A 26,404-nucleotide genomic window follows, 5' to 3' on the forward strand; every position below is an offset into this window, starting at 1 on the left:
TTGTGGCATGGCTCTGCACATGAAAGATATAACTGAAGTGTGGCTTATCCACCGCAATGGGAGGGAAGTTTACTACTGAGTTTAGCAGCAAAAATGCAACCGGAACATAAAGACTGCTGCTGGTATCAGCTTACCTGAATCCATCGTTTTATTGCAGAACTCTTGAATTATCAAACAACAAGCCTTGGATTTGGGCATTTGATAGCAGAGAACAGTTCTTCAATTTCATGTAATCTCTCTGCTTTACCAAACATGTTAACACTACCTATAGCAAAACAAAATGTTGATATGTAAATGTACTTATATTTCACTAATAAATTCATACCAGCAAACGGAGTAGGCTAACCCAATCAAATGTTGCTGAACAGACCGACTTCCAGGACTGTTGAGAATGATGTAAACTATGATATGTATTGTGCAAAGAATAACATTTAATTTCTAAGGCACAACTTACACAGTTTTGATTTGTTTACATCTGTGACAGACCATATCACCTGAAGTGTTACCCAAATTGTTTATATGAAATTTTGTATAACTCAATTATGATAGTTTATGTAACCCACCTTTAACATGTAATATGTATCTAATTACATATATTTACAATTAACTGCACAATTTGCTTTTAGCTTATACTCCTCAAACTGTCATAATTTTAATTGGTCAGAACTGTTCTGCTATTGCAATAGACTACTGACAATGAAATATAAACACTGGAGAACAAATTATAGATTTAAAGCGTTACTGTTGTCTTCACCTCACCTGGACTAAGACAGTTACAAGGGAGAAATACATTGCGTTTGGTTCAAAAGTGATTGTTGAATGTAAAGCCTAAAACACATTCCTGCTTACATCATGAAATTACGAACTTGTTCCCTTTTCAGATGATACATACTTCTGCAGAGAATATCTACTATTTTCTGTATTCTCCAGTGGCATGACCTTTTATATCAACTTACTGACTGTATCAATATATTCTGACAAAATCTTCATCTGATGCAGGGTAATGAGTTATAGGACATGAATGATTTTCTCGAACATACTCAGCAATGCAGCGATAACAGAAAATGTACCTGGAAGAAAAGGAATTCTCAAAAGTATAGAAAATAAAGCTACAATATAAATTTCTGGAATGCATAGTATATACCTACCCAGAAACAGGCAAAACAGTTGGTATTTTCCTTTTCTGCAAGCAGAGAGGACAAATATTTTTGTAATCATTTACACCTAGATCCTGAAAATACACGAGAAAATACTGTATCAGATAATCCCAAAGATTAAGTAAATGAAATATTCAACAATGTAATGTGCATGTTTAGAGCTTATGGGCACTCAAATGAAGACAGAGAGAGACTGCTTCGACCACAGCCTCTGTCAGAGAAAGAGAAACACACTCATTCAATCACAAAAGCAAGCACATCTTGCGCACACATGGCCTTGCCCAAGCTACACGAGGTGTGCTTGCTTTTGTGAGTGAGTGGTGTGCGTGTTTCTTTTTCCGAAGAAGGCTGTGGCTGCACACTTTGTGCAAGTGTCTGCAACTTAATGTGTCATCTTTATTGAAAGTAACAATCTATATCTTTCTATCTTGTTGACACTCCTACCTGGAGTTTCCATTGTTAAATGAAAGATTCATTATTTACAACTAAGCTTTGTGTCTAAGACACATTTAATTTGTTTAGTTGCACAGATAAAAAATCTACTCACCAAGCGGCGGAAGAACACATACATAAAAGACAGTTGTAATTGGCAAGCTTTCGGAGCCAGTGGCTCCTCCTTCAGGTAGAAGAGTTGAAGGGGAAGGAAGAAGGATGAAGCAAAAGGACTGGAGAGGTCTAGGAAAAGGGGTAGATTTCAGGAAAGTCACGCAGAACTGCGGGTCTGGGGAGACTTACTGTACGGGATGAGAGGGAAAGACTGATTGCTGGGGACTGCATTGGATGAGATTTGAAAACCTGAGAGCTTAAAAGTGGAAGACAGGATAATATGCAGTCAGAGATTACTGTTTAAACATCATGCACGAGTTAATAAAAGTGAAAAGCTAAGTGCATTGTATGTAACAGAGGTGGGAGGGGACAGTGAAAAATAGATGGCTAAGACAATGAAAGATGTAGAAAACTAAAACGGAGTGAAGTATAGAATAGTTACTGTGAAGAAATACTGAGACAGAAGAAATTAACAAATTAAGGCCAGGTGCATGGCGAGAAGCAAGGACTTCTTGTAGTGCTACTTCCCACCTGCGGAGTTCTGACAAATTAGTGTCTGGGGGAAGAATGCAGATGGCGCATGTGGCGAAACAGGCGTCACGATTGTCATGTTTCACAGCATCCTCTGCGACAGGATATTGTGTGTTGTCTGGATACACCCTCTGCCTATGCCCATTCACCAAAATTGATAATTTGGTTGTAGTCATGTCAATGTATGAGACCGAAAAATTGTTTACATGCATTGTTGCGTGTGGTGGTCTTCAGTCCAGAGACTTGTTTGATGCAGCCCTCCATGCTACTCCATCTTGAGCAAGCCTCTTCTTACCCTTCACGCTTCCCTCCAATACTAAATTGGTGATCCCTTGATGCCTCAGACCATGTCCTACCATCCGGTCCCTTCTTCTAGTCAATATGTGCCACAAATTTCTCTCCTCCACAATTGTATTCAATACCTCAACAATAGTTATGTGATCTACCTACCTAATCTTCAACAGCACGACATTTCGAAGGCTTCTATTCTATTCTTCTCTACATCATTTATCGTCCATGTTTCTCTTCCATCCATGGCTACACTACAAACAAATACTTCTTGAAAAGACTTCCTGACACAAATCTGTGCTCGATGTTAACAAATTTCTCTTCTTCAGAAACACTTCCCTTGCTGTTGCCAGTCTAAATTCTATATCCTCTATACTTCCACTAACATCAGCTATTTTGCTGCCAAATAGCAAAACTTATTTAGTACTTTAAGTGTCTCATTTCCTAATCTAGTTCCCTCAGCATCACCTGATTTAATTCTACTACATTCCATTATCTTCATTTTGTTTTTGTTGATGTTCACCTTATATCCTTTCAAGACACTGTTCATTCTGTTCAGCTGCTTTTCCAGGTCCTTTGCTGTCTCTGACAGAACCACAATGTTGTCAGCAAACCTCTACGTTTTTATTTCTTCTTCATGGATTTTAATTCGTACTCCAAATTTTTCTTTTGTTTCTGAGCCGTGGTGATAATTGCTGTTTTGAAGAGCGCGCCACAGCGCGTAGTGTGAAGCAGTCGCCCTCTTTTTCTGGCGGTGGCGCCACTGTGGCAATCGCAGCTTTGGCGTCTCCCTCTGGTGGGAAAGGGGAAATGTTGCCTGTTCATGCGCATTTAAGGGGCACTATGAGCTCGCCAGTCGGTCAGTCTGTGTAAGTCTCTCACCCCCCAGCTTGCTAGTCTGCCTCTCGTTCAAATTTGAGGTGCAGTGAGAGAACTCAACTAGTGGTTGCCCGGTCGAGGGCCTAGTTCCTGCAAATGAGCCTGCGCGTTAGGCCGCCAGTCTGCTCGAGTTGCTCGGGCAGTGGTCGTTGGCGGTTGGATGGATCGGTTGGTCGGTCGTGCACTGAGACACGAGATGACTTGTCCGCCTTGAGCGTCGGCGAATGTGAGGTCGCCCCGTGAGTCTAGTGGGCCTTGCCGTATAGCGAGGGGCAACAGCAGTCCACCCACAACATTAGTCTGGCCGGGGCGAGCTGCAACGCCGTGAGTCGGGAGATCGGCGTGCCTTCCAGCATCCGTTGAAGCGACTGGCAGCGGATCGTTCGGGAGAGCGTTTTGGGGGTGCTGCGACAGGTCTTCGCCAGAAATCGCAGTTTATTAGAAATTAAGTGATTCGTTATATGTTGTTTCATTTACTTGTTAAATTCTACTTGTTTTCTTGGTGAGGTCACCAGCCGCTTTGTTTTGGGGTCGTCCCACCATTCTTCTCCGTTTGCCCACCCGCGGGAAGGTGGTTATTTATGAATTGGGTGGCCCGTTTTCCCCTTGTGGAGTAGGGGCACGTTAGAACAACCTGCAGTTCAGGTTGTTTGGTAATCTCCCTATCAATCTGCCATACATTAATAGCTGCCTCTGTCACGGTTGTCAGATTCGGTGCGTTAACGAATTTATTGCTTGAAGTGTAACGGCCTAATTCCTGAAATATGTTCTTATTCTGCCTATCATCTTGAGAAGCGGTATGTGTGTACCATGGAGTGTGTTTGGCCAACCTTGTATAATTTTATGTAACATTGCATTTCATGGGCTTTTATTTAAATGGTCATTTTAGTATATAAAGTTGCCACCCTTCCACCGTAAGACTTTTCTTAGAAGTTAAAAATCAAGTTGTACCTTCGGTGGCAAGTTAATCTTTTAATCTTAGTGTTTTGTACCATTTCCATCCCTCCTACGGGGTGCATAGTTTGTGTGCTTGTGTGAATTGTTAAAACTTTTACTTTAAGGTGTGTTGCAGATTTGCACCTGTGTAGTCTTTCTGAGGTGGTTGTGAGCGATCGTGACTACGGCCGTGTCAAAAGGGAGCGCCAAGGTTTTCAGCCCGAAAGCTCATACACTCAAAAATTTGTTTATTTCTGCCTCTGAATAAATTGTAACTTGATATTTAAAGGGTGCTTTCTGTTTCTGCTTATAATTTTAATTTTATTTGAGAGAGAGAGAGAGAGAGAGAGAGAGAGAGAGAGAAGCTTTTAGGAATAAAATTCCCATTTGTTAAAAGTAATTTGATTTTGATTTCATCAGTTACTCCCTAGCAACTACTTCCACGCTCACATAGTGTGCTTAAATGTGTTAATGTTCTTGATGAATCGCTAGTAAATAAAGTAAATTCTTAAGAAAAGTTTTGAAAGTGAATTCACGGTTCAGTTTCCTTTACTGCTTGCTCAATATACAGATTGAATAACATCGGGGAGAGGCTACAACCCTGTCTTACTCCCTTCCCAACCACTGCTTCCCTTTCGTGCCTCTCGACTCTTATAACTGCCATCTGGTTTCTGTACAAATTGTAAATAGCCTTTCGCTCCCTGTGTTTAACACTTGCCACCTTCAGAATTTGAAGAGAATATTCCAGTCAACATTGTCAAAAGCTTTCTCTAAGTCTACAAATGCTAGAAATGTAGGTTTACCCTTCCTTAACCTATCTTCTAAGAGAAGTCGTAGGGCCAGTATTGCCTCGTGTGTTCCAACATTTCTACGGAATCCAAACTGATCTTCCCCGAGGTCAGCTTCTACCAATTTTTCCATTCGTCTGTAAAGAATTTGTGTTAGTATTTTGCAGCCGTGACTTCTTAAACAGATAGTTTGGTAATTTTCACATCTGTCAACACCTGCTTTCTTTGGAATTGGAATTATTATATTCTTCTTGAAGTCTGAGGGTAGTTCGCCTGTCTCATACATCTTGCTCACCAGATGGAAGAGTTTTGCCATGGCTGGCTCTCCCAAGGCTATCAGTACTTCTAATGGAATGTTGTCTACTCCCAGTGCCTTGTTTCGACTCAGGTCTTTCAGAGCTCTGACAAACTCTTCACGCGGTATTCTCCATCTGAGCTCTTGATATTCATACAGGTGGTTCTCTTTTCTCCAAAGGTCTCTCTAATTTTCCTGTAGGTAGTTTCTATCTTACCCCCTGGTGATCCTTCTACATCCTTACATTTGTCCTCTAGCCATCCCTGCTTAGCTATTTTGCACTTCCTGTCGATTTCATTTTTGAGACATATGTATTTCTTCTTGCCTGCTTCATTTACTGCATTTTTATATTTTCTCCTTTTATCAAGTAAATTCAATATCTCTGCCATTACCCAAGGATTTCTACTAGCCCTCATCTTTTTACTTACTTGATCTGCTGCCTTCACTATTTCAACTCTTAAAGCTAACCATTTTTCTCCTAATGTGTTCCTTTCCCCTATTCTTGTCAATCATTCCCTAATTCTCTCTCTGAAACTCTCTACAACCTCAGGTTCTTTCAGTTTAGCTAGATTTCATCTCCTTAAATTTCTATGTTCTTGAAGTTTCTTCACTTTATTCTGCAGTTCATAACCAATAAATTGTGGTCAGAGTCTACATTTGCCCCTGGAAATGTCTTACAATTTAAAAACCTGGTTCCTCAGTCTCTGTCTTGCCATTATATAATCTACCCGAGACCTTCCAGCATATCCAGGCCTCTTCCACCACAACCTTCTTTCATGATTGTTAAACCAAGTGTTGGTTATGATTAAGTTATGCTAAGTGCAAAATTCTACCAGTCTGCTTCTTCTTTCATTCCTTACCCCCCGTCCATATTCACCTACTACTTCTCATTCTCTTCCTTTTCCTACAACTGAATTCCATTCCCCCCATGAATATTAAATTTTAGTCTCCCTTAATTATCTGAGTAATTTCTTTTATTGCATCATACATTTCTTCAGTCTCTGTCTTCTGTGGAGCTGATTGGTATATAAACTTTTAATACTGTGGTAGGTATCGGCTTTTTGTATCTTGGATATGATAATGCAATAACTATGCTGTTCATAGTAGCTTACCTGCATACCCATTTTCTTATTCATCATTAAACCGATTCCTGCATTTCCCCTATTGAGTTTGTATTTATAAACCTGTATTCACCTGACCTGAAGTCCTGTTCCTGCCACCGAACTTCACTAATTCTCACTATATCTAACTTCAACTTGCTCATTTCCTTTTTAGGTTTTCTAATCTACCTGCTCAAGTAAGGGATCTAACATTCCATGCTCCGGTTCGTAGATTGCCAGTTTCGTTTCTCTTGACAATGACATCCTCCTGAGTATTCTCCGCCCACACACCCAAATATTTTACCCAAGAGGACTCTATGACCATTTAACCGTACAGTAGAGCTGCATGCCCTCAGGAAAAATTACGGCTGTAGTTTACCCTTGCTTTCAGTCACTCACAGTACCATTTTTGTTGATGTTACAAGGCCAGATCAGTCAATCATCCAGACTGTTGCCTCTGCAACTACTGAAAAGGATGCTGTCCCTCTTCAGGAACCAAACATTTGTCCCCCCTCTCAACAGATACCCCTCCATTGTGGTTGCACCTACGGTACAGCTATCTGTATCGCTGAGGCAAGCAAGCCTCCCCACCAATGGCAAGGTCCATGGTTATATAACAGAATTGTTCACTGCCCCTCCCACCTCTGTTACGTACAATGCACTTAGCTTTTCACTCTTATTAACGCATGCATGATGTTTAAGCAGTAATCTCTGACTGCATATTATCCTGTCTTCCACTTTTAAGCTCTCAGGGTTTCAAATCTCATCCAATGCACTCCCCAACAATCAGTCTTTCCCTATCATTCTGTATGGTAAACCTCCCCAACCCATGGTTCTGGATAACTTTCCTGAAATCTGTTTTCCTAGACCTCTCCAGTCCCTTTCCTTCACCCCTCTTCCTTTCCATTGAACTCTTTTGCCTGAAGGAGGAGCCACTGGCTCCGAAAGTTTGCCAATTACAACCATCTTTTATGTGTGTGTTACGTTGTCACTTGGTCATTAGATTTTTTTTTATTCTGTCTATAATTGATTGCTTTTGTTGTACATTTAATTTGGATACATAATGTAGATACCAATGGGAGCTGAGAGTACAATCATCTTATTCACAGAAACTTTTTGTAAGTCCATCCTTTTGGCAGGAGGTCTTTCGGACGATGGCCGTTTACTATTTTGACAAAATAAAACACCTACAGCTGTCCTTATTTTGTCACAATTATTCACAGATTATTTGTGCCCTACACCAAATAACATGTATTTTGCTACACAACATACAAGTGAGAGCCAACAGTCAAAAACACCCATGTTACTTCAACTTGTGACAGTTCAAAAGACCACATAAATTTAGTTTCTGGGAAAACAAATGAATGCAACAATATTCTGGAAATGCAATTTGTCTAGAAAGAAAACTGCTTACATGCTTGAATATTGTTTCTGGGATCCTTACTAAAGATATTTAGCAGAAAATAGAAAAGGTCTAAGAGCAGAACGATTTTTCATTTGTCTGTTTAGTCAGTGTCAGAAACACAGTCAACAAACACCGGTGAGACACATTGAAACAAAAATGTGTGTATACAGCTCACATCTTTTCGCACAGATTACATTTCATTATCCCTTGATAACTTTCTCTAGTCAGAAATTTAATTTCCCTTTACCACACTGCTGCAGAAAACAAACCAATAGTTCCACCATGCAGAAGTTAATGTAAAACAGTATCTAATGAACAATTTACTTTTGTTGTTATTGTTGCCTGACTGGCAGCGCCTGAAAATATTCATCACATTACGTACACACTGCCATCCATGTTTTGTTGACAAGAGATGGAAAAATGTTTTTATTGTTGTGTTTGTAAAATTCTTTACTTACATACAGTTACTTTTACTGCTGAACTTACCTGTGGGGTGGAAGGAATGGGTAGAGCTGTAACACTCGCCTGCCTGTGTTCAGAATACCAGACTTGAAGAAACTGGAGGAAAAATGCGAATATTTCAAAGCTGTTACTCAGCACACCCCTGAGCAGTTGGAATGTGACTCCTGGCAGAGACCTAGTAGTATCAAAATTACCATTACATGTAAACACGGTAACTGGTTCTGTCATACACAAACTAGAGTTTCTGCTCAGTATACAAGTGCTAGTGACAATTACAGCAGAATAATGTAACTACCTGTATAAAACCATCAGTTTGTAGTAACGATTAAATCCCAGACAGCACAAAAGTACAATTCTTCACCTAATGTTTTCTTAGAAATGCTAATGTAGATATTCCTAAAACACTGCTGTCTTTCCCTACAGTTATTATCTTCTACAGGCCTTATAAAATATGAGGAACTTTAATGTCTTTGATGTCTTTTCTCTCAGTGGATTGTCTATTTAGCACATAGGAGAGCTGCACCTTCACTCAATAAATATCAGTACTGGCAGAGACTCATCCAATGATTGCAATAAATATTGTTTTGCAAGTGGTGGGTGCCATAAGTCATCCAGGAAACCAATACAAAATGCCACCGACACATTGAAGAAATGTATTACATCTATTGGCAACACGCAGACCTCACTTCCTTGAGAATGTAACACTGAAACATGTGGCAGTGACCATGAGCCAATTGTCAAAACAATTATTAACAATGTACAAAACAAGTAGAAAGGTTTACATGTTCTGTAAAAAGATTAGAGATTAGATTAGTACTTGTTCCATAAATCATGAATACGACACTTCATAATGATGTGGAACGTGTCAGGTTAATAAAAGGTGTCTCTATACAAGATATTACATTACACAAAATATTACATGACAATATTTATAATTTTTTGTGGGGGTTAGGGGAAATTACCCACTTACTATATCCAAAAATTCATCTAATGAGTAGAAGGAGTAGCCATTAAGAAATTATTTTAATTTCCTTTGAAATGCTATATGGCTATCTGTCAGACTTTTGATGCTATTAGGTAAGTGACCCAAGACTTTTGTGGCAGCATAATTTACCCCCTTCTGAGCCAAAGTTAGATTTAACCTTGAGTAGTGAAGATCATCCTTTCTCCTAGTGTTTTTTTTTTTTTTTTTTTTTGTTTGTGGTTTTAGGGCGCAAAACTTCTATGGTCATTAGCGCCCAGCCCGTGACTTAAGACAGTAAAAAACCGAAATTTAAAACCAGCAGCAATGGGAACAAAGTCAGAAAATTGGAGAAACTAAAAATAGAAGACTGCTTAAAAATCCACTACAGAAAGGGGGTGATTGTCCCCAAAAAAAGCTTCAAATGACTGACGTCATTGCACTGTCACTAATAAACTGTAGAACGCGGTCGGCGGAGCGCGTGTCATCTGCTAAAATCGACGATAGATCAGGCGATAGCTGTAGACGGGAGCGTAACGGATTAAAATAGGGGCATTCAATTAAAAGGTGTCTTACCGTCCACAGCTGAGAGCAGTGGGGACAGAGTGGGGGAGGATCGCCGCTTAAAAGATGTCGATGGCTAAAACGACAATGCCCTATCCGGAGTCTAGCTAAAATTACCTCCTCCCGACGACGCGTTCGGGAGGAAGAGGTCCAAGCGCAAGGAAGGGCTTTCACTTCCCGCAATTTATTACAGGGAAGTGCCGACCAATGGGCATGCCATAATTGAGCAACATGGCGACATAAATCGTTCCGAAGATCGGTGAAGGGAAGCGACTGAATAGCTGGCCGAGGAAGAGAGACTGCGGCCTTGGCCGCTATATCGGCCGCCTCATTCCCACAGATACCAGCGTGTCCCGGGAGCCAGAGGAACGCCACCGAGACGCCCCTCAGGTGAAGCAAGCGCAGACAGTCCTGAATCCGGTGGACCAGAGGGTGCACAGGGTAAAGAGCTTGGAAACTGAGGAGAGAGCTGAGAGAATCTGAGCAGATAACGTACTGTATCCGCTGATGGCGGCGGATGTAGTGGACAGCCTGGAGAACAGCGTAAAGCTCCGCAGTATAAACCGAACACTGGTCGGGAAGCCGAAAGCGATTTGGGGTGTCGCCAACAATATAGGCACTCCCTACACCTAACGATGTTTTCGAGCCGTCGGTGTAAATAAATGTGGCGTCCGTCATTTCTGCACATAGAGCAGCAAATGCCCGACGATAAACAAGTGTAGGGGTACCATCCTTGGGAAATTGACAAAGGTCACGGAGCAGGCAGATCCGGGGACGGAGCCAAGGCGGAGCTGTACCCCAAGTTGTCAAGAAGGTTTTAGGAAAGCGGAAGGAAAGAGAATGGAGCAGTTGACGGAAGCGGACTCCCGGGGGTAGTAGGGAGGAGGGGCGGCCTGCATACCCTACATCAAAGGAGGCGTCGAAAAAAAGGTCGTGGGCTGGATTAGCAGGCATGGAAGACAGACGGCTAGCATAACGACTCAGGAGGACTGCTCGCCGATTGGACAGCGGAGGTTCAGCAGTCTCAGCATAAAGGCTTTCCACAGGGCTAGTGTAGAAAGCTCCAGACACTAAACGTAATCCACGGTGGTGGATAGAGTCGAGACGCCGAAGAATAGACGGCCGAGCAGAGGAGTAGACTATGCTTCCATAATCCAATTTCGAGCGCACTAAGGCGCGATAGAGGCGGAGAAGGACCACTCGGTCCGCTCCCCAGGAGGTACCATTCAGGACACGGAGGGTGTTAAGTGATCGCAGACAGCGAGCCGAAAGATAGGAAACGTGGGAGGACCAGCATAGTTTTCTGTCAAACATAAGACCCAAGAATTTAGCGACGTCTGAAAACGGAAGGTTGACAGGACCGAGATGTAAGGAGGGCGGAAGAAACTCCTTACGTCGCCAAAAATTGACACAAACGGTCTTACTGGGTGAAAAACGGAAGCCAGTTTCGATGCTCCACGAGTGGAGGCGATCGAGACATCCTTGAAGACGTCGTTCAAGAAGGCTGGTCCGTTGAGAGCTGTAGTAGATCGCAAAATCGTCCACAAAGAGGGAGCCCGAGACATCAGGAGGGAGACAATCCATAATTGGATTTATGGCGATGGCAAACAGTACAACACTCAGCACGGATCCCTGGGGTACCCCGTTTTCTTGGGAGAAAGTACGGGAGAGAGTAGTGTTCACCCGCACCCGAAAAGTGCGCTCTGCCATAAATTCGCGAAGAAAAAGGGGCAGCCGGCCTCGAAAGCCCCAAGAGAACAGTGTGCGGATGCCTGTCCTCCAACAGGTATCGTATGCTCTCTCCAGATCAAAAAATATTGCTACCGTTTGGCGTTGCCGGAGAAAATTGTTCATGATATAAGTGGAGAGAGCGACAAGATGGTCAACTGCAGAACGATGCTTCCGAAATCCGCATTGGGCTGGTGTTAAAAGGCTGCGGGATTCCAGCCACCAAGCTAAACGGTAATTCACCATACGCTCCAAAACCTTACAGACACTACTCGTGAGAGAAATGGGGCGATAGCTAGAGGGGAGATGTTTGTCCTTTCCAGGTTTCGGAACGGGAACGACAATAGCTTCCCGCCACCGTCTGGGAAAGGTGCTGCCGGTCCAAATTCGATTATAAAGGCGAAGGAGGTAACGCAGACTATGGGTGGATAAATGCAGCAACATTTGGACATGGATACCATCCGGTCCTGGGGCGGAGGAGCGAGAAGATGAGAGGGCATGTTGGAGTTCCCGCATGGAGAAAACAGTATTGTAGCTTTCGTGATTTTGGGAGGAGAAAGCAAGAGGTCGCACTTCCGCTGCACGTTTCTTCGGGAGAAACGCTGGCGGGTAATTTGAAGAGCTCGAAATCTCAGCAAAGTGCTGACCCAACGAGTTAGAAATTGCGACGGGGTCCACTAAGGTATCATGCGCGACAGTGAGCCCAGAAACCGGGGAGAAACTAGGCGCGCCTGAGAACCGTCGAAGCCGACTCCAAACTTCCGAGGAGGGAGTGAAGGTGTTAAATGAGCTAAGAAAGAATTTCCAGCTTGCCTTCTTGCTATCGCGGATGACGCGACGGCATCGCGCACGGAGCTGCTTATAGTGGATACAGTTGGCCAAAGTAGGATGGTGACGGAAAATGCGAAGAGCACGTCGCCGCTCACGTATTGCGTCACGGCATGCCTCGTTCCACCAAGGAACTGGGGGGCGCCGGGGCAATTCGGAGGTGCGTGGTATTGAACGTTCCGCAGCTGTAAGGATAACGTCGGTAATGTGTGTGACCTCATCGTCGACGCTGGGAAAGCGACGGTCATCGAATGTCGCGAGAGACGAAAAAAGTGTCCAATCGGCTTGGGCAAACTTCCAGCGTCGCGGGCGCATATATGGCAGTTGAGGCTGCAGTCTGAGGACACATGGAAAGTGGTCACTCGAGTGTGTATCATCAAGGGCGAACCATTCGAAGCGCCGAGCTAGCGGAACAGTACCGACCACAAGGTCCAAATGAGATAAGGTTGTCGTGGAGGCAGACAAAAATGTGGGGACCCCAGTGTTGAGGCAAACTAGATCCGCTTGGTGGAAGACGTCTAGCAATACGGAGCCACGTGGACAAGGGTGTGGAGATCCCCAAAGCGGGTGGTGGGCATTGAAGTCCCCAACCAGCAAATAGGGGGGTGGAAGCTGACCAAGAAGATGAAGGAGATCAGCTCGTGCCATTGGTGTGGACGATGGAATGTATACAGTACAAAGAGAGAACGTGTATCCGGAAAGTGAAAGACGGACGGCGACAGCTTGGAAGGAAGTGTTTAAGGGGATTGGGTGATAATGGAGAGTATCACGGAGAAGAATCATGAGTCCTCCATGGGCTGGAGAGCCTTCAACAGAGGGGAGATCATATCGGACAGACTGAAAATGAGGGAGAACAAAGCGGTCATGGGGACGCAGCTTTGTTTCCTGAAGACAGAAGATGACCGGCGAGTAGGAGCGTAAGAGGACCGACAATTCATCCCGATTGGCTCGAATGCCACGGATATTCCAGTGGATAATGGACATGGGGTGAAAAGAGAATGGAGGAATGTGACCAAAGTTGCTGTCAACTCAAAGACTGCTCGGAGCTAGCAACCGACAGCATGGAATGGCATTCAGCCGAAGGCAGAAGATCCTGATCCATAAGTTGGTCAGGAGCAGTCCCTGCCACCAGCGATCGGCCGGTTGACCGGCCACCAGCAGTGCGCCTCGGCGACACAGAAGATGGCCGAGGGCGATTTCCGCCAGGTGGTGCTGTAGAGGGGGCACGCCTTGGCGGAGAAGGAGAGGAACTGGGTTTCTTTGTAGCCTTCTTGGAAGAATGTTGTTTAGAGGAAGGAGGAACCGATGGTTGTGAAGCTGCGGTCCGTAAAAACTCTTCACGAGTATGCTCTTTTTTCGAAGACTTGGCGTCCGACTTTTGGGCTCGAGATGTAGCAGAACCCGACGAAGGGTGAGCCATAGAGTGGGCAGGCGAAAGTGGTGAGGTTGAACGAGCGATCTTTGCGCTGGCCGATCTGACGACCGTGGTACTAAAGGTGAGGTCGCAAGTCTGCGTGGCCGCCTCCTTTGTTGGCCGAGGAGAAGCAAGGACAGTGCTGTATTTTCCTGTCTGAGGCACGGTGGGCTTGCGACTGGCGAATAATTTTCGAGCAGCAAAGGTCGACACCTTTTCCTTCACCCTTATTTCCTGGATGAGCTTCTCATCCTTAAAAACGGGGCAATCTCGAGAGGAAGCAGCGTGGTCACCCATACAGTTGATGCAGCGAGGGGATGGAGGTGGACAAGCACCCTCATGGGCATCCGTGCCACACGTAACACATTTGGCTGGATTGGAACAGGACTGGCTGGTGTGATTGAACCGCTGACATCGATAGCAACGCGTAGGGTTTGGGACGTAAGGGCGAACGGAAATTATCTCATAGCCTGCTTTGATTTTCGATGGGAGTTGAACTGTGTCAAATGTCAAGAAGACAGTACGGGTTGGAATGATGTTCGTGTCAACCCGTTTCATTACTCTATGAACTGCCGTTACGCCCTGGTCAGACAGATAGTGCTGAATTTCTTCGTCAGACAATCCATCGAGGGAGCGTGTATAAACGACTCCACGCGAGGAATTCAAGGTACGGTGCGGTTCCACCCGGACAGGGAAGGTGTGGAGCAGAGAAGTACGCAGCAATTTTTGTGACTGGAGGGCACTGTGTGTTTCTAACAACAGGGTGCCATTCCGTAATCTGGAACAAGACTTTACAGGACCTGCTATTGCGTCGACTCCTTTCTGAATAATGAAAGGGTTGACCGTGGAGAAGTCGTGACCTTCATCAGACCGAGAAACAACAAGGAACTGTGGCAACGATGGAAGAATCGTCTGTGGCTGAGACTCAGTATGCTTACGTTTGTGACTAGACTTAGTGGAAGGTGAGGAAACCATTGCGGAAGAATCCCCCATGATTACCGGCGTCTCCGATGGCGCGCTCCTCCCTCGTGGGGGCCCTCTCTGAGGGCACTCCCGCCTTAGGTGATTGTTCACACCTCAGGTCACACCTCCCGACAAACGGACGGAGGGACCAATCGGCATTTTCGGAAGGTATCAGCTCGGGTAATCACCCCTCCCTGGGCCTGGCCGTTACCAGGGGGTACGTACGTGTCCTACCTGTCTACCCGGGGCGGGGAATTACGCGTTACCCCGTCACCGGCTACGCACGAAGGGCGTGGGTCGGCCTTCAGACACGCACAGGGAGGAAGAAAAAGAAAGGGAAGGGAAGGAAGAGAAGTCTCAAACGCCGCAGCGGAGAAAAGAGAAAGAGAAGAGGTAAGGAAAAGAGAAGGACAAAGGAAGGAAGAAGACATAAAAGCAAGGAAGGCAAGAAATGCAGTACATTTACGAGCGTCCGTCTCCGGACGTAGGCACAAACCATACTCCCAGATGGGGAGAAAGAGAAGGAAAGAGCCAGAGGTGAGGGGAGGAGGGGCGAAGATAGGGATGGGGAAGGATGCGGAATGGGAAGGTATGCAGCCCGGAAAGGAAGGAAGGCCACATTAGCTCGGGGTCCCGTGCTCGCTACGCATGTATCCACAAAAGAGTTGTGGACCCCCTGGGGGGTTTCTCCTAGTGTTGTAGCCATGTACACTGCTATTACTTTTGAATTCGTTCAGATTGTTAATAACAAATTTCATAAGTGAATACATATATTGTGAGGCAACAGTGAAGATCTCTAGCTCTTTAAATAAGTGTCTGCATGATGATCTTGGATGAGCTCCAGCAATTATTCTGATTACACGCTTTTGTGCAATGAACACACTTTTACTCAATGATGAGTTACCCCAGAATATGATGCCATAAGAAAGCAGAGAATGAAAGTAGGCATGGTAAGCTAATTTACTCAGATGTATATTGCCAAAATTTGCAATGACCCTAATAGCTTAAGTAACTGAACTCAAACGTTTCAGCAGATCCTCAGTGTGTTTTTTCCAGTTCAACCCCTCATCAATGCATACACCTAGAAATTTTGAATATTCTACCTTAGCTACCGATTTCTGATCGAAGTCTATATTTATTAATAGTGTCATTCCATTTCCTGTGTGGAACTGTATATACTGTGTTTTGTCAAAGTTTAATGAGAGCCCATTTGCAGAGAACCACTTCATGATTTTCTGAAAAACATTGTTTACAATGTCACCAGTTAATTCTTGTCTGTTGGGTGTGATAGCTATACTTGTATCATTGGCAAAAAGTACCTACCAGCTTTGCATCTTCGTGAATATAGAATAGCAAGTTATTAATATATATTAAGAACAGCAGAGGACCCAAGACCGAACCTTGCGGCACCCCATTCTTGATTGTTCCCCTGTTTGAGAACTCACCAGTTTTTTGCATATTATGTGAACTGCTTTTTTCAACTTTCTGCACTCTTCCGGTTAGGTATGATTTAAACCATTTGGGCACTGTCCCATTCATACCACAGTACTTGAGCTTATCTAGAAATATTCCATGATTTACACAATCAAAAGCCTTTGGTAGATCACAAATAAAACCCAACACGTGACTACTGGTTACTCAGAGCATTTAATATTTCATTAATGAAAGTATATATAGCGTTTTCCACTGAAAAACCCTTCTGGAAACCAAACTGACATTTTATGGGAAAATACCCTGCTTCAGAGAGCTATTACATATGTGACTAAGAATCCCACTTATTTCTTGGGAACAAGCTTTTATTTTCCTGCTGGAAATGCCATCAATTCCATGCGAGCTTTTATTCTTGAGAGAGTTTACTATCTTCCTAATTTCAGAAGGAGAGGTGGGTGGAATTTCAGTTGTATCAAATGGTGTGGGTAAGGCCTCTTCCATTAACTACCTTGCTTCTTCTAATGAACATTTAGATCCAATTTTCTCTATAACATTTAAAAAATGATTATTCAAAATGTTTTCGACTTCTGGCTTGTTGTTTATCAAGTTTCCATTCGCTTTGATGGTGATGCCATCATCCTGTACTCTTGGTTGCCCTGTCTCCCTTGTAATAATATTCCGAATTGTTTTCATTTTGTTATCAGAGGTATTAATCTCAGACATGATGCACAAGCTTCTGGACTTTTTAATAAACTTTCTTAATGTAGCACAGTAGTTTACGTTATATTTTAAATTAGCATCGGGTTCCTTGTACACCTCATCCCAGTCTAACTGCTGAAGATTTTCTCTGAAATTTCTAATTGTTGAGTCATTAATTGAACACACAACTTTGGAGGGTAGTTTTGAATTACTGAATGGAGCTATGTCATATACTGTAACTAGCTTAGCATCACGATCAGAAAGCCCATTCTCAAAAGGACAAGAATTTATGTTTTTAAACCTATCTCTGTCTATAAAAGTGTTATCTATCAATGTGCTGCTGTCCTTCACTACCAGAGTAGGAAAATTAATGACAGATGTCAAATTGAAAGAATCGAGCAAGACTTCCAGGTCATTCTTACTATTACACTCTTTCAGTGAATCAACACTGAAGTCCCCACAAATAATAATTTTCCCCTATCTGACAGATAGCACAAGAAGGCATCCAAGTTTTCCAGGAATAAATGAAAGGTTCCTGAAGGAGACACATATACTGTTACAATTATAAAAGAGCCCTCCTTCAGTTTAAGTTGACAGGCACATACTTCTACATGTTGCTCTAGACAAAACTGTTTTGTATCTAAGCTTTCTACACAGTGATAACATTTGACATATATGGCAACTCCTCTCACCTTATTCTCTCTACTCATATGTGCAGCTAGTTTATAACCACTGATATTTACCTTTTCCATATCAGACACAATGTGATGCTCAGACAGGCATAGTATATCTATTACATTATCAGATTCAATGTCATCTAAACAAACCAGGAGCTCATTTACTTTATTCTTCAATCCTGGAATATTTTGGTGAAAAATTGTAGCATTATTTTTTACTTTACTTTTGTGAGAATCTACTTGTTTCTTTAATCCACCAATATTTCGGTTAAATATGGTAACATTATTATTTACTTTCCTGTTGTAAGAATTTTGTGAGTTTTGGACCTCTTCAGCACCTGCCTGCCTGAACTTCTCATTGGACACTGATATTAGTCTAAAAAAGAGGTACATCCATGAGTACTAGCGTCCCCCCTTATGGATTTCGCTAACAATCCTGCCAGTTTACCCTTCCCTTTCCTATTTAGGTTCATTTAATAAATGAAGAGACAGTAGTGTCATACTGAGAAAGATTACGGGACCTTTAGCTGTGGGCATAAGCTTGTAGAGGAACTGTGGCCCAAGTTCAGAAAAATAGTTGATCGAGCAGTGGGTAGGTATGTACCCACTATAACACTTCATGATGGGGAAGGGCCCTCCACGATATACAGTCTGCGCACAACACGTGTGAAACAAAGCACAAGGTCAAAGAAAGCTGCTAAATGAAGCACATTTGGCAACAGTAGGGCAATGTGTAAGGCCTTCCATGAGTACTGTAGCAGATTCTTATCTAAAGACCTCTCATAAAACACAAAGAAATTCTAATTGTATATAAAAGCTATTAGTGGTGCCAAAGTCAGTGTCCAGGCAGTCACCGACGATACAGGTACTGAAACAGACTAGTAAAGTGGCAGCAGAAGTGCCGAACTTCATTTGCAAATGTTCCCCTACCTATCTACAGACTCAAAATCACATCTACATTCTGCAAGCAACCTGACAATATCATCTTCATTTAGTGAGACATATATGGTAGGAAGTAATATGTTCCCGGGATGTGCTCTTGATTTCAATGGTAAACCTGCCCGTGATGCACAACGCCTCTCTTTTAGTGCCTGCAACTGGAGTTTAGCATCACTAAATCTTGCATCAACTAAATGATCCTGCAGTGAAACACATATTCACTGGGTCTCATCTGTCCTTCTCTTTTGTTAATCTAACACAGTAAGGATCTCAGACTCATGAGCAGTACTGTAAGATTGTTTGAAAAAGTGCTTTGAAAGCCACTTCTTTTGTGGATCAGTCACATTTCCTTAACATTACTATTTCTTGTAATTTGCCACCAATAGTCTACTGGTAATGGTGCAGCTAGCACTGTTACACGGTTTGTGTGGTGCAGGCATTCACCACCCAAAAACTGGAACACAGTCCTGCACACAGATGGCACTGCATGCTAGCGTCACCGCCTGAACACGGGACCTGTGAACCGTGTGGAATAATGGATAATTCTGTGGCACAGAAGACCTGACACACTGAAAACCCAATGTGTAAGATTTAGATGTATAAACTTGGCTCAGCAAAAGTCAGATACTTTAAGACATACAAATCAACCTTTGCAGACAAAACATCAATAGAATCAGATATCTTGGCATAATTAGGCATGCTATCCCACCTCCTTCTCCACACACATAACCTCCTCCTCCACACACATATGCCACAATCGGCAAAGTAAAGATAAAGAACAGAGAATTTAGGCTAATAAAAGCATCAATAAAAGGAGCACACGTACACACACTCATCTGTATAGCACATATGAAATATTTAAATGGCCAGTATAGAGTACACTATGACAGTATAGTGGACTGCTACTACAAGAATGGACAGAACACTAGGAAGGGAGAGAAATACTCAGGACTGAGACAAGCGACACTATTCAAAACACACAAGAACTCTATATGAAACAATATAAAATCAATAAGTACAAGCTTTCTACAATCAACAGTCATACTAGGATGCAATAGATTGTGAAGAAAAACTGACCAGCTACACGACTCATTGAATATGATAATCCTTTGTGTTGATATTACAATGACGAGGACAGTACAGTTACTAGCTACCTACTAGGACACTAAGATCAAGTAAATGTTGGAAGATAAATGTATCAATACATATGTACTAGCTTAAGACTACAAATAATGGAAGTGGCCCTTTTTTGCCCTAAAGCTATAAGTTTAGCTGTCTTTTCTTTGTGTGTGTGTGACTCAGTGCCTCCTCTACGTCAAACAATGGAAAATCTAGAATGGAATGCAATAATATTATGAAAAGGGTAGTTGCTACTCATCATATGGCAGAGGTACTGAGTCGCAGATACACACAACAGAAAGACTGCCACAAAATAAGCTTTCGGCAAACAAGACGTTCGTGAAAAATAGACGACACACACACACACACACACACACACACACACACACACACACACACAGACACACAGAGTCTCTGGCTGCTGAGGCCCGACTGCAAGCACCTGGCACATGATGGGAGAAGCAATGTGTGTGTGTGTGTGTGTGTGTGTGTGTGTGTGTGTTGGGGGGGGGAGGGGGGAAGACGGAGGCTGGGGTGGGGAGGGGGAGGGACAGCAGAGTAGGTGTTGGGACAGTAGAGTGCTGCTTGCAGGAGCATACAGGAATGAGGTGGGGAGAGGGTAGGACAGCTAGGAGCAGTCAGGAAGTTAGACGGAGGGTGGGTGTGGGGTGAGGGGCAGCAGCAGAAAAGGAGAGAAACATACAGACTGAGGGTGCATTGGTGGAATAGAGGGCTGTGTAGTGCCAGAGTGGGTACAGGGAAGGGGACAAGTGGATGTAGGCCAATGACTAAGAAAGATTCAGGCCTGGATGGTTACGGGAACGTAGGCTATAACGCAGGGAGAGTTCCCACCCGCACAATTCAGGAAAGCTGGTGTTTAAAGAAGGATCCAGATAGCACAGGCTGTGACTGCTTCATTTAAGAGCCTTAAAGGAATCAGCAAGCACTATGAAATCTCTATGAATACAGAACACTAACCTTTTCAAGAATCTCCTCCTCCCTCCTTATCACTACAAACACAATCTGATTTACGACTCCTCATGCCCCATCATTAAACACAATTTGATTATTAGGAGGACTTGTCTCCTCCATTCGTCCGAGTGAATGGATGAAAGTACTCCCAGACAGCATACCCTTCATGCTAGGAGTTTAATTTTGAGGGTCCCATCTCTGTCCCACCAGCAGCTAGAGAAATACAAGTCCACTTGGATATAGCCCCACTTGTCTGAGTAAGTCACACAGCTGAGGTGTGTCAGGTCCACAGAGGTCGCCCGGTAATGACTGATCCACCTCCACAGCCCTGCAGCAGCATCCCTAAAGGCTAAGGTTTCTTTTAGAGCTTTGTACTGTCCTTGTGAGTCAGGAGATTAATCCTAGATCCCTGTGAGACACAACATTTCACCATCATGGCCCACAATGGTTGCTGAAGTGTGCCCAGATGTTACAGTGACAGAAGACTAGTGGTGTTCACCAGTCCACATCCAGGGTGACCAAGCCCATATCCAGTTAAACAAATGCTGAGCCCCTGAGGATTTCATTCAGACAGCCAAGTAGCTCTGAACACTATCAGCCCCGCAACAAGATCAAAGATCATTGCAGAATGACATGGAACTCATGTGAAGCTAGTGGAAAGCAACAGGATGAACCTGCTGTGGGTTCCTGGTCACAAAGAAACTGGTGATAAAAAAATAAGCTGACAGGTTAGCCAGGGCAGGGGTAATGACTGTATTTATTGGAGCAGAACCTGAGTTTATTGTAAGTAAGTTGATGTTACTAGGTGGATCATGAGACAGCACAGAGAATATTAGACAAAAACAAACACATGACAAGTAAATGATGCTAAAACCATGTATTCAGAGAAGTTCTGCAACCACGGGCTTGAACAAGAGGCAGATGAAGTCACGGTAGGTTTAACGACTGGAGATGCGAACTTCAGGAAACATTTGCATACTTTGGGGATAGAAAAAGCTTGACTCATTAACTGAAATTGTGGCTAACTGAGTTCTAGTAAATGGACTCCTACTACTCTTTAAGAATACTGGTTGGCTTTTCTGAAATGACAAGGAAGGATGCCATACCAACTCAGTTTCAGTGTGGGCAACAGGGAGCCAGAACCCACTGACTTGAGCCCAGGAAGGTCTTAACTGTTATAAATGGTTCACATGGCTTTGAGCACTATGGGACTTAACATCTGAGGTCATCAATCGCCTAGAACTTGAAACTACCTAAACCTAACTAACCTAAGGTCATCACATACATCCATGCCCAAGGCGGGATTCAAACCTGTGACCGTAGCAGTCGCACGGTTCCGGACTGCAGAGCCTAGAACCGCTCGGCCACCACGGCCGGCTTAACTGTTAAAACAAGTCATTTAATCTTTAACTATACAATACATATAAATATAGCAAGTTTATCACTTGCTAAGTACCATTAGATACATGCTTTGGTGACATAACTTTTTGCTTTTTTACAAGTTGCAAAATATTACCTGAAATCACGGGAGGTGACACAGTTCTTAAGAGAGCTCCACGGAAGGCCTTCCGATTCCTGATCAGTGTAAATGAGTGAAATGCCTATGATGCGGAGAAGAGGAGAGTGATACAAAGATTTACCACTCATGTACATAAAATACTGCATGAGGACCAAACTTTCCCAAACAGTATGAAATATGCTGTGCAGTGTTATCACAAAAGATCGAGTCCCTTTAGGATAGTTCTTTTTTTCTGGTACGCCATCTGCCTCTTCAAGTTTATATTTTACAGCAAGATTTTCGAGCTTTCTTCTTAGATAAGGAAGCACAGAGAGGCAGATTAACGATAGTTGTAGTTTCCTTCTTGGTAGCTTTGAATCAGTGGAATGGCTCACTGACCTTTGCAGGCCATAAAATGCTTCTGAAAACGAACTGCCTGAAAAGAAAAAAAAGAACTTAAGATGCAACAGGAAATCAACCAACATTCAAAATATTCAAAAATTGCAATCACATTTATCCACCATGCAGAACGGAAATCTCCAACTACATAACAATGCACTGGCCAAATCTGGTTTAACTAAACTATGGTGATCTTCAACTTGTGTGTTTTCAAAGTGCACAAAATACAAGAAGAAAACAGCACACTGAAACTGTATATCATTTAGGTTATCATGCGTTCAACATGAGCAAATATAAAAACAAAGTTAAAAACAAGGAAGAGAAGGGATATTGATATGCCACAGATATTGGACATAGTGACATTTCATACGGATTACTGCCCTGTAGGAAAGAAACCTGCGGTCAACATTAACCAAGAGATGATTTACACAGAAATGTAAAGCAGTTATCCCACCAAAACAAATTTTATTATGTCCAGATTTCGCACTTTTCATTTCAGATTAAACATGTCTGGCTACATGAGCAAGTTCTCAGCGTGGAGGAAGGAAAAGGTATACTAAACCCACTGAAATCGTGTGGCGTGAAGCAGTGTGATGCTCAAGCAAATCTTCAGCTTTTACGCAACATACTATAGCAAGTGAACATTAAATGGGCAGTATTTAGGAACAATATCTACACGCCAGACACCAAACATTGTCACTATCTCAGAAAACATCTAACTAAACGAGGAATATGTGTAACAGCAATATTGATATAGATACTTGCCATACTGAAGGAACTGGGCTTGAGTGTGGTACTGGACTCCCGAAGCCCGATGTCAAGATTAGGCCCTGTCTGTCCATAAAATAACTTTATAGTTCACGTTAATGGGCATATAAGCCCTGCTTCTGTATTACTCAAGTTACCTTTGGTGCGTAAATATTGTCGCTGAAGGAGAAACTCGGCTACGAGGTATAGTTCTTCGAACCATCTGATCAAGAAACCGTATTTTCCGGGGTTCGATTCTGCTAGCACCTGTAAATAAATAGCGTTCGAAATTACCAGTTATGAAAAGGTCTCGCATCACTGAAATCTGCATGTTACTACTCACCTCGCATAACTTTTTGACAGCGGGATGAACTGTCTTAGCGAGGGACTCCTGGGCTATTAATTCAAATATTGACGGTCTCGTTAAAACACTCGACGTCAAATGAGCTCCTTTTTCTGCCATTTCTTTCAAGCATTATCTGCGTACCGATAACTTATAACTATATTCTCACAAACACTTCAAATTCTCTCTCTCTCTCTCTCTCTCTCTCTCTCTCTCCTGCACATGCAGACTACGTTGTAAACACTACCAAAGCCAAACATAACCAAAGATACACTCCACTCGTCTACTTGTGTCTGGGGCAGCAAACCTTGGTGCCATTCGGGTGAGCCAAATTTTGTCCACTGCAACATATCGCGTTAATAAAAACACATATCAGCATATTGCTCAAAATACAGGGATGATAACAGAAATTTTCGGAACGAATTTTAACGTTGCTAATCCAGAAAATGTTGGGAAGAACGATGATGCCTGGAATTCTTCTACTCTCACACCAAATATCTGGCTTCTCATATCTGTAATTTATCATCAAAAACAAAAGTGACGAAATAAAAATAGTGTACATTTATTTGAAAGTTCTGATATAGAATGTCTCATTTGCTGTATGTGTAGTTTAAAATCTAATTTCTGAGACAGTTATAAGATTAAAAATTGTATTGAACAAACATAGTGTCACGTACTTCGTCATGGTCCTCATCATAAAAAAATGTGCTTTAACAGTTTGCTTTACTTTTTTAACTCATTGTCATTAGCAATGACAGTTTTCTTTGCTTTTTATTTATCAAGGAAAACACTACTCGCAATCAGACACCACAGGTAAGTTTTATTCAAAACTCACATCGTTATACAGCACTAAACTAATCTTCATGATCAATAATCATGAATTTCTGCAACACAGTTTGCACCTTACTTGCAATTTCTTCATGCGAAACATCTTAAGCAAGAAAATTTCCTAGGTCAGTACTAATGTGTAAAATATAATTACACGTATTTGTGTTATTGGCAAATTTATTGTGCTGGAAGGAATGTTACATAAAAATACAAAGCTACTCGTAAACTGTTGGATGCGAATGAGTTATTTAAAGGTCAAATTCAGCTCCAGGTTAATGGAGGAAACACATGTCCATGATGTTTGTGCGGCCATCAGCGATAAACACAACCATTCAGACCAGTCCATCCATGTAGTCCTCTGTAGTCTCAAACGTATATTGTTAATCAGTGACGTAATTAGAACGGGAACACTTTTCTCGTGAAGAACTATTCATTATCGAGAATTTTTTTGTAAAATCCTTCATTACCGTAAACTGTAGGCTTTAAAAACTGCATAAGCAGGATAGGCACTTCGACACGCTTTGGTGAGAAGACTGTGCCGATGTAAATGAGATTAAAATCTTCAATAATTAACATGCAATTTTGAATTTCGCGCGGAATGAATCAAAAGCTCCTTGTCCCAAGGTGAATGTAAGCTTTCACTGTCCGTCACTAGGAAGCGCTAAGAGCTGCGGTCCCTTAGGCTCTCTACAGACCCGCAAGACACAATGTTTGCCGAGCGCTATCGATCGGCACCAAGTTTTGCTGTCCCTAGGCACAAGTCACTCGGCCTTCTGCGGTAACGACAGTGACAGGTTTTCACCTGGAAAATATTTCCACTAGCTAACATACGTTGACTGTTGCAGCAAAGGAAAAGGATGCGAGCAGTTTTCATCTACAACACACCTGACAGAAAAATGGGCAGGATACCTTCAACTCTACACAGATAGCTCAAAAATGGGGACGGAAAATCATAGCGGATACGCTTTCTTCCGTCCAGAAAATGCAGACGAAGGAAAGTTTCAGCTACCAAGCGACGCTTCCGTGTTTCTAGATGTAAGTTTCGCTATTATATAGGCAATCAAACACTTCGGATCTCTTAGAATACCCAAGGCAGTAATGATCACCGATTCTTAAAGTGTTCTGAGAGCAATTAGTTACAGGAACTGGAACAAAAGAAAACACACTATCGACATATTGGATCATTATCACCAAGCTATGATGATTGGTCATATTATAGAATCTTCATGAGTCAAATCACATTCTGGCATTCTATACAACGATAAAGCCGATCAATTAGCGAGAGATGCGATTAGCAGCAGAAGACCTATGGACATTAAACTCTCATGTACAGAATACCTCTTAACAGCATAAGAACAAGCGCTCCTCCTGTGGCACGAAGAATGGAATGGAAGTCACAAACAAAAGGCAAAAGCTATACTCATATACAGACGTTCATACCAAGATAGCCATGGTTTTGGAAGTACAAACATTCAAGGAAAATTATAACATCCGCTGTGAGAATGGGTCCCAGTCATGGATCTTTCCCTGCCCATTTATGCAGAATCAGCGTACATGAGACACCCCAAAGGCAGTGTGAAGAAGAAACAAATGGAGATATAAATCACATCTTATTTCAGTGTAGACACTGTGAGAAAGACAGAGTCAACTTTTTAAAGAAGCGCAATTGGTCACTGTCAGCCGCTTTGAACGATTGTATGTCCCTGAGACACAACCAGGGGGATCTAGGCGTCATATTCAGGGTTATATCTGCTGAAGATATAAAAATTGAAACGGAATTGTGACCATTGAACGTAACTAACGAAATGAATTACCAACTACGTGGCAACTATCAATTGTGTCTTTTCAATTTAAGTACAACGAACTTGATCTGAAGACATATATGAATGAAAAGAGCAGATGTTACC

At 42.7% G+C, this 26,404-nt stretch overlaps 1 protein-coding gene across 1 annotated transcript; it reads right to left on the minus strand.

Moving 5' to 3' along the window:
• Nucleotides 1–409: 409 nt before the first annotated feature.
• LOC126100821 (peroxisome assembly protein 12) lies at nt 410–23,902 on the minus strand. Its single transcript, XM_049911453.1, has 6 exons — nt 23,670–23,902; nt 23,485–23,593; nt 22,199–22,616; nt 8,412–8,562; nt 1,149–1,231; nt 410–1,070 (listed from the first exon to the last, which is right to left on the minus strand). Exons 1-6 carry the CDS (start codon nt 23,787–23,789, stop codon nt 965–967), a joined length of 987 nt encoding a protein of 328 aa, XP_049767410.1. The 5' UTR covers nt 23,790–23,902; the 3' UTR covers nt 410–964.
• Nucleotides 23,903–26,404: the final 2,502 nt, after the last annotated feature.

This window comes from Schistocerca cancellata, chromosome 9 (assembly GCF_023864275.1).
Source record: "Schistocerca cancellata isolate TAMUIC-IGC-003103 chromosome 9, iqSchCanc2.1, whole genome shotgun sequence".
Taxonomy (NCBI): Eukaryota; Metazoa; Arthropoda; class Insecta; order Orthoptera; family Acrididae; genus Schistocerca; species Schistocerca cancellata.